General features: G+C 53.6%; 1 protein-coding gene across 2 annotated transcripts; it reads left to right on the forward strand.

The window, feature by feature from the left end:
• Window positions 1-533: 533 nt before the first annotated feature.
• LOC144156059 (uncharacterized) lies at window positions 534-4,661 on the forward strand. Of its 2 annotated transcripts, XR_013319685.1 has the most exons (5): window positions 534-728; window positions 1,725-1,988; window positions 2,473-2,569; window positions 3,210-3,482; window positions 4,548-4,661. XR_013319685.1 is itself a non-coding variant. In XM_077687842.1 (4 exons), exons 2-4 carry the CDS (start codon window positions 1,869-1,871, stop codon window positions 3,377-3,379), a joined length of 387 nt encoding a protein of 128 aa, XP_077543968.1. In that variant the 5' UTR covers window positions 534-728; window positions 1,725-1,868; the 3' UTR covers window positions 3,380-3,641. The 2 variants fall into 2 exon arrangements, 1 of the variants encoding a protein (XP_077543968.1); XM_077687842.1 differs by lacking the exon at window positions 4,548-4,661 and having other exon boundaries at window positions 3,210-3,641.
• The last annotated feature ends 3,885 nt before the right edge of the window (window positions 4,662-8,546 follow it).

Consider the following 8,546-nt stretch of genomic DNA (forward strand, 5'->3'; position numbering starts at 1 on the left):
TGTGACTACGGCCTGGCACGACGTCACCCATGGCGATGTGAAATCGAGCCCTGAGCTCACGCAGCGACGTATGCAAGGCGCGCCTGGGTCTGTCGCCTTCCTGACCCTTCCAGAGAACACTCCTCAGGCGTCGCTGTCTCCCTTTCCCGGCGCGCGCTCCTGTCCAGAGCTCCAATTTTGTGCACGCTTTTCTGTGCCTCACGCGTTTCAGGAAACAGGGATCTAATGCGTTCGCCTCAATAAATACGTGTGCATTCTCTAGCCGTGTGTGTGATGCGTATTTTATACAGCTTTGCTGGTAATCCACATTCACAGAGAGGAATGGCTCCTAATTGTTCTAGTTTTCTCAAGTTCTGGTGAGAAGTATTGCAAGATGCCAACCAAGTAAATCTTGTGGGAGGGGACTGTAGCAGAGCTCAAGCATACGCGCCTGAAACACTACTGCGCATGTCACGGCTACAGACGGCGCTTATCAGCTCACATGTATAAATGCTTGCGCGGTGTTCAATAAAGCCCTCTTTGCTTCCCAGCTGCTTGCCTAAACACATGGTGTCAGAAGTGGGGGCGGCGTTTCAGTTCTGCCGTCTGCTACGTTTACGAAGTTATAGGATGGAGGCGTAATCCTTGAAGCTTTCCTGGTGCACAAGCGATGACTATAACACTCCTTCCGCCACCGAAGCCCCTTGACACGACGGGCGACGTGCTTCACAACTGGAACGTCTGGAAAAGTGAGTTCGAGCTTTTCGCCACTGCAACCAAGCTAAAAGAACAAGATGCAGATGCGCAAGCGGCAACGTTTCTCATGACAATTGGTGAAGAGGCGCGGCGGGCTTTTTATACCTTCACCTTCGAAAGTGACGATGAGAAAAAAAGACTTGAAAGTTTTGATGCAGAAGTTCGAAGCTCATTTCAAGCCGGCAACAAACCTAACTTTCAACGAGTTTCGTTTTGGCTCTAGATATGAACATGAGGGCGAATCATTTACTGATTGGCTAACCGAGCTAAAAACGCTCGCGAAGAGTTGTGAATTTGGAGAACTTGAAGAGCGACTTTTGCTCAGCAGAATAATACTGGGTATTAGGGACAAAGAGATGCAGCAAAGGCTCATCGCGAAAACCCTTCCTTCGCCAAAACAGTTGAAATGTGCCGGGCCAGAGAGCAGAGTAATGAACAAATCACCGAGATTCGAGCCGCAGCGGAACGATCGCCAGTTTCGTCAGAGATGCACGCTATAAAAGCAGGTAGCCCACCCTGCTCGAGATGCGGCCTGGAGCAGCACAAAGCTGGAAAATGCCCCGCCATAGGCAGACAGTGCAAAAAGTGTGGTCGCCGAAACCATTTTGCGAGGATGTGTCGCTTTGCGGACGCGAAAACGTGGTCACAAGGGCGCTATGTACACCAAGTGGAAGTGGCTAGTCATGAGGACGAATATTTTCTTGAAACGCTTCAAGTTAACGCACTTTCCAGTCGTGAACAGTGGTCGGCAACCATACTTATCGAAGGCACCGCCGTCCAGTGTAAGATAGACACCGGGGCGAACTGCTGTGTCATGTCAGAAGCTGTGCTGCGAACGATAACGGCTGCGCGCACGCAGAAATGTTCCGCCACATTGCGCACGTTCTTCGGACACACAGAACAGGCTGCAAACAAAATAAACCTCGCTGTCTCCTACAAAGCACAAAGCACTGAGGCGAGTTTTTTTCGTGGTGCGGCCAAATGTGCAGGTTACCTTGAGCGGAGACGTTGCTCAGCGACTGGGCCTGATAACCCGCATAGCGACGCTCAATGCCGAAGATTCTCAAGATTGCACAAAGGGGTTTGAAGACGTCTTTCAGGGCCTGGGTCAACTTAAAGGCCTCACGTATCATATGCAACTGAAGCCCGAAGCGATACCAACCATAAAGTCGGCCAGAAGAATCCCGGTCGCCCTTCAAGAGCCTGTGAAAGCAAAGCTCGGCGAGATGGAACGCGACGGCGTCATTGCAAAGGTAACAGAGCCTTCGTTATGGTCCAGCTACATGGTTGTAGTAGTCAAGAATGGCAAAGTGCGTATATGTTTAGATCCGTCAGATCTGAACAAAGCCATTCTCGGAGAGCGCTACCACATGCCTACTTTAGAGGACATACGTCCACGTTTGCATGGTGCCAAGTACTTTTCCGCGCTGGATGCTTCATCAGGATTCTGGCAGGTTTGTCTTGACGAAGAAATCTCTTCTTTATGCACCATGAGCACTCCCTATGGACGATACAAGATTTTGCGCATGCCGTTCGGCATTGCATCGGCCCCAGAAGTTTTTCAGCGCGCTATGCACGAAGTAGTCGATGGTTTGACCGGCGTAGCTGTCGTCATGGACGATTTATTAGTCTGGGGAAGCTCCCGGGAAGAGCAGGACAAAAATCTAGCTGCCTTGCTTACACGATGCCGGGAACACAATCTGAAGCTGAATAAGAAAAAGTGCCGTTTTTTTGCAGTCCCAAGTGCGCTACATGGGCTACGTACTTTCCCCGCAAGGCCTTCACCTGGATCCCGACAGGGTGGACGACATGACAGTACCGCCACCCAAGAACCGTAAGGAGCTCCAAGTATTTCTCGGCATGATCAACTTTGTTTCACGGTTCATCCCAAATATGTCCGTGACAACCGCCCCGCTACGGGAGCTATTAAAGAAGGACACCGCGTGGTTGTGGACAGACGCACAGGAAGAGAGCTTCCAAGCATTGCGCGCTAGTCTTGGCAAAGCGCCTGTCCTGGCTTTCTTTGATCAAACAAAACCTGTGAAGCTCTCGGTAGATGCCAGCCAGTATGGTGTAGGGGCCGTTATTTTGCAAGGAGAACACCCAATTGCCTACTCGTCACGTTCCCTGACCGAAGCGCAACAACGGTACGCGCAAATCGAGAAAGAAACCTTAGCCATAGTCCATAGCTGCGTCAAATTCCGGGACTACATTCTTGGCCAACCGGAAGTAACGGTGGAATCGGACCACAGGCCGCTGGAAGCAATATTCCAGAAACCGCTTTGCGGATGCCCTCTCCGACTGCAACGTATATATGCGGCTGGTGCTTCACAAGTTTCCAATCAAAGTGACTTATAAACCAGGCAAGGAGCTTTTGTTAGCGGACGCCTTATCGCGATTCCCTTGCAAGGAAGAACTGTCTGAAGAAGCGGAGCAATTCCACGTCAGTGTTGTTTCCTCATTGCCTGTTTCAGACCGGCAGCTACAAAGCCTCAAGGAAGCGACTATCAACGACGCTACCTTCACCGACATCTGTCGTTACGTGAGCAGAGTGGCCTCAGCGCAAGGACCACCTACCCGACGCCCTTCGGCCGTACTGGAACTACCGCGACGAGCTACACTTCGAAGACTGTCTGCTGCTTAGGAGCAACAAGCTTGGCATCCCTCCAGCGAAGCGCCGGGAGGTCCTACTCCTACTCCATGCCGCTCACGGCGGCGAAGAAAAAATGAAGGCCAGGGCCAGACAGGTGATGTACTGGCCAAACATGAACTCCGACATTGCTGCTCTCGCGAAGTCGTGCAGCACTTGCGAAAAGTATAAAAATTCCCCGCATTTCCCCGAGGGGAAAGTGCGAATGCACGAGTTGAATTTGCGCGGTTCGGTAATGTTCGCGAAAGAGAGATCACACACACACACACACACACACACACACACACACACACACACACACACACACACACACACACACACACACACACACACAACTACAAAGAAAGATGCATTTATTCAGACACCTATTTGTGTTGTCGTTGTACTTGATTGCTAGAGCGGATCTCGGCTTTGAAATTTCGTGTCAGTACTCCTTTAAGCGGGTGCATTAGCCCTTCTCACGCCCGATTCCTGGACAATCCCCCACGTGGGTATGTGCCATGTCAGCGGCCAGGCAGCGCGCGCCCATCTTTGAAATTTCGTGTCAGTACTCCTTTAAGCGGGTGCATTAGCCCTTCTCACGCCCGATTCCTGGCCAATCCCCCACGTGGGTATGTGCCATGTCAGCGGCCAGGCAGCGCGCGCCCATCTCCCCCTGTTGCTAAGGAAGACGAGGAGCGCGCGCACCCGCAGCTGTTGCTATGCGGACTACGGCGGCGGACGATTCAGGCTCGCTTAAGAAGTGCATTCGCACTTAAAAACCGAAATGCACGGCTGCCCATGCTCAGTCACGAGATACCGAGTCTGCCGTGGCAAGTTGTCGGGGCTGACCTTTTCCACCTCGAAGACCATGACTATCTTATTCTAGTAGATTTTTACTCGTTTTTTTTCGAGATTCAGAAACTGCCCCGTACTACAGCTGATGCAGTGATAAATGCCTGCGCACAAGTGTTCGCGACGCATGGAATTCCAGCCAAGCTTTGCAGCGATAACGGCCCCCCTTTCAACAGTGAAAGCTTCCGAATGTTCATGTCGCATTTCCGGATCAGCCACGTCACCTCTAGCCCCTACTACCCGCGCGGTAACGGCATGGCAGAACGAGCTGTCCAGGGAGCAAAAAGCTGCTAAAGAAATGCCCATTTTCTACGCTCGCATTTTTCAGCGCACTGTTGGAGTGGCGAAACACCCCAAGGGACGACCACCTCAAGTCTCCCGCAGAGAGGTTGATGGGACGCCACACCAGGACGCAACTCCCCGTGACCAGCTATCACCTGGAGCCAAGGACTGTTCCCCCAGAGGAGGTTCGACAACGACTCCAGGAAATAAGGCACAAGCAGTGCGTCTACTACAACCGAGATACCAGATGCTTGCCAGAGCTTGAGAGTGGATCCAGAGTGTCTGTCTACGAGACTCGTAGCGAAACATGGGCCCCGGCCATGGTCGTCGGCCCTGCGGGTACAGCTCGGTCTTACGTGGTATCTACAGAAAGCGGAAAGCAGCTACGTCGCACGAGGGAACACCTGAGGACCACCGAAACCGATACGCATGACTCGCAAGCGAAATCGGAGCCTGTGACGCACATCCCAGAAGACAACACAAGCACGAGTCTACGAAGAAGCGAACGCGTCCGCCAACAGCCCCGGCGCTACCCATTACCAGAATAACTGAACATTTGCATTGTTAAATGTGAAAAACGGCATTTGTTGTTTTTTTTTTTTTTCGTGTGGGTTTTTTTTCTCTTCGAAGAAAAGGAAGATGTAGCAGAGCTCAAGCATACGCGCCTGCAACACTACTGCGCATGTCACGGCTACAGACGGCGCTTCAGCTCGCATGTATAAATGCTTGCGCGGTGTTCAATAAAGCCCTCTTTGCTTCCCAGCTGCTTGCCTAAACACAGTGACGATCACCCCTAACACAGCACCCTGAAACTGAGATCTCTCGAGATCTTCCTACAAGAGCAGCGCGTTGATTTGGTAAAAATGGCAGCCACCCAAGCCACAATAAAATGCAATGCAGTGCTTATTGAATCATTAGAAATGATCCGGTATTACAGGTGGAGTCCGAAAGAGAGCAACGGACGCTCGCCTGACCTTATTAGAACAAACCGAAAGAGCAAGGGTTTGAATGCCTCTATATATGTATACCGCGTTCATGAAAGGTATGCGAAGGAAGTGTAGGCCGGTTTTCTGCCTCATTTAGATTTCGTTCAAGTATTTGCTATCGAGGAAACGCTTCGGACATTGACGCCAAGCCTCACAGCAATAGGCTGTTGGTCAACTACGAATGCAGCTTAAAGGCGCAGGAAAGTATCGCAACGCAACGAAGACTCCAATTACATAGCTGTGCCTATAATTTATTGCAAGATGGAACTTCTTCGATATAGGTTTACGAGCCTTGATGTTATATTTTGCCTTTTCTTCGTTGAGTCAATCACTTGCCTCGTGCGAAACAATAACATTTGCCAGGTAAAGCGAATCGATATGACTCTGCTCAAGAGTGGCCATAAGATCTCAAACTGGTCGATACTCTCCAGTAAAAAAAATACGTGTGAAGAATATAAATTTTATCCCTGTAATCAATAACTATAAAGTTTTAGCAAAAAAAAGATCATTTTGGAGCAAAGCTTTAAGTGTCCTCATTAGGGTGCATAGTTGAATAAAGAAGACTATTACCTGGATATATCCTGGTCTTCATTATTTTGTTATTGCTGCGTGATTTCGTGCCACACGACGGCTTTTTTACCTTTGCGTTCTCGTGGGTGGGGAGAAAGAGAGAGAGAGAGAGAGAGAGAGAGAGAGAGAGAGAGAGAGAGAGAGAGAGAGAGAGAGAGAGAGAGAGAGAGAGAGAGAGAGAGAGAGAGAGAGAGAGAGAGAATGGCTCAATACGAAGGCAAGTAGATGTCATTGGGAAACCTACGCCCGGCAGTGGACATCTGCTCGATGATCACCCACCGCGGTAATGATGAAGCTCCTCTGGGATGCAGTTTTTCATTGTCGCCAATATTTTGAGCTCTTATTTTTTTTGCACTTCATCTTTTTTATGTGTTGTGTAGCTTTAGCTTCTACTTGGCATTTGCTGTTTTTGAATAACCGACCGAACAACGCGCTCCCAGCGTATTTTAGACTATGGAGCACGTGACTCTTGTGCTACGTGACTCTTGTGCAATCTCCGAGAGACAGATCTGGGAGAGATCGAGGACGTCGACCGGTGGGCGGCCAACCTGGTCGCCGCCGCCAAGGATGCGACGACCGAAGTCGAGGTTCCGGAGGAGGCGGACAGGGTGGACCCGCGCCTCGCACATCTCATAGAAGCGCGACGATCGTTACAACGCAGGTGGAAGCGCCAGCGTCACAACCGCACGCTGCGCAAGCGGGTGGCGGCTCTCGGTCGCGAGATCGAACGCTACAGTCGCCAGCTGTGCGCGCAGCAGTGGTTCGCGCTGTGCAGCGAGGCGGACGGCCAACTCCATCGGGGTGGGACGTGGAAACTCCTACGTCACCTCATGGACGAGACCCAAAGCAAGGAACACCAGAGACATCGGATGGCGCAGATCCTCCACGCCGCGGCTGGCCAGCTGGGCGAAGAGGAGATGTACCGGAGTCTAAATGACAAGTACCTTCCGTCGACCCCGCACGAGGAACACCCGGAGTACGCGGGCGCCCCCAACCCGACCCTCGATCGCGACATCGAAGAGTGGGAGGTGAGGCAGGCGACGCAGGCACTGAACTGCCGGTCTGCCGCTGGACCCGATAAAGTCACGAATAAGACGCTGCGCAACATCAGCGACGCGGCCGTCTCGTCGCTAACGAGATATTACAACAAGTGCTGGAACAGTGGCCGGCTCCCTCCGCTGTGGAAGACGGCCAAGACGATCCTGCTCCCGAAACCAAACAAGCCGCCGGGGATAGAGGGCCTGCGTCCCATCTCGCTCACGTCTTGTGTGGGCAAGGTGCTGGAACACGTCCTCAACACCCGGTGGCAGCGTTACTTAGAGGATGGCAACCACTACAGGGACGCCATGCTGGGCTTCCGGTCGCGCCTGGGGACCAAAGACGCAATGTTGCTGCTGCAAAGAGAAGTTCTGGAGCCCCCCGGAGGGGTACCGAAGAAGGACAACCGAGCCGTCCTGGGCCTGGACCTGCAGAGTGCCTTCGACAAGGTGAAGCACTCGGCGATCCTGGCCCAGGTGACGAAGTTGAACATGGGACAGCGAACCTATGACTACATTCGCTCCTTCCTGACCCATCGCACGGCCAGGCTGGAGGTGGGCGGAGACCGACTGGAGGAGAGAGAACTGGGCAGCGTGGGCACCCCGCAAGGCTCGGTCATATCTCCGCTCCTCTTCAACCTGGTCATGATCGAGGTGGCGAACCGCCTCGAAGCGCTGGGACCGAAGATCAAGTACTGCCTGTACGCGGACGACGTCACCATTTGGGCGACGGGCGGCAGCGACAACGAAATCGAGACCGGACTGCAGGCAGCGGTGGACGCCGTCGAGGCCGCGCTCGAGGGCACGGGCCTCCGGTGTTCGCCGCAGAAGTCCCAGCTACTGATACTGCCCCCGCCGGGGCGCTGGAGGAAGCGGGCCGCCGAGGAGGCGGAACGCAACATCGTATTTCGAGCCGGGGACGGGACACCCGTCCCGCACGTCCAGGGTCTGCGGATCCTGGGGATGTATGTGGACGCCCACCGCACCAACGGCACGGCTGCCCGACACATAACGACGAAGATGGGGATTGCGACGCGCCTGATAAAGCGCGTGGCGTCCCGTTCGAGGGGAATGCGAGAGGCGAGCCTCATACGTATGCTGCAGGCCTTCGTGGTCAGTCACGCAGCGTACGCGGGAGCGTTCCACCGCTGGACGGAAGCGGAGCGGCAGCGGATCGACGCGGCCATCCGCAAGGCGTACTCGGGAGCCCTGGGCCTGCTGAACGGGACCAGGACGTCGGCCTTGCTGTCTCTGGGGGTGCACAACACACTCTCGGAGATCAGCGAGGCCCAGAGAACAGCCCAACTGGCGCGCCTGGGCCGCTCCGCGGTCGGGCGCCGCATCCTGGACCGAGTGGGCATGGGCGCCCCAGAAGCGCCGGACCCCGAGTCAACGCCGCTGCGGGACGAGACGACCAGACGCCTGATGGTGTATCCGCTACCCAAGAACGTG

The sequence above is a fragment of the Haemaphysalis longicornis genome, unplaced genomic scaffold, assembly GCF_048455015.1.
Source record: "Haemaphysalis longicornis isolate Haplotype H1 unplaced genomic scaffold, Haemaphysalis longicornis Haplotype H1 scaffold_1, whole genome shotgun sequence".
Taxonomy (NCBI): Eukaryota; Metazoa; Arthropoda; class Arachnida; order Ixodida; family Ixodidae; genus Haemaphysalis; species Haemaphysalis longicornis.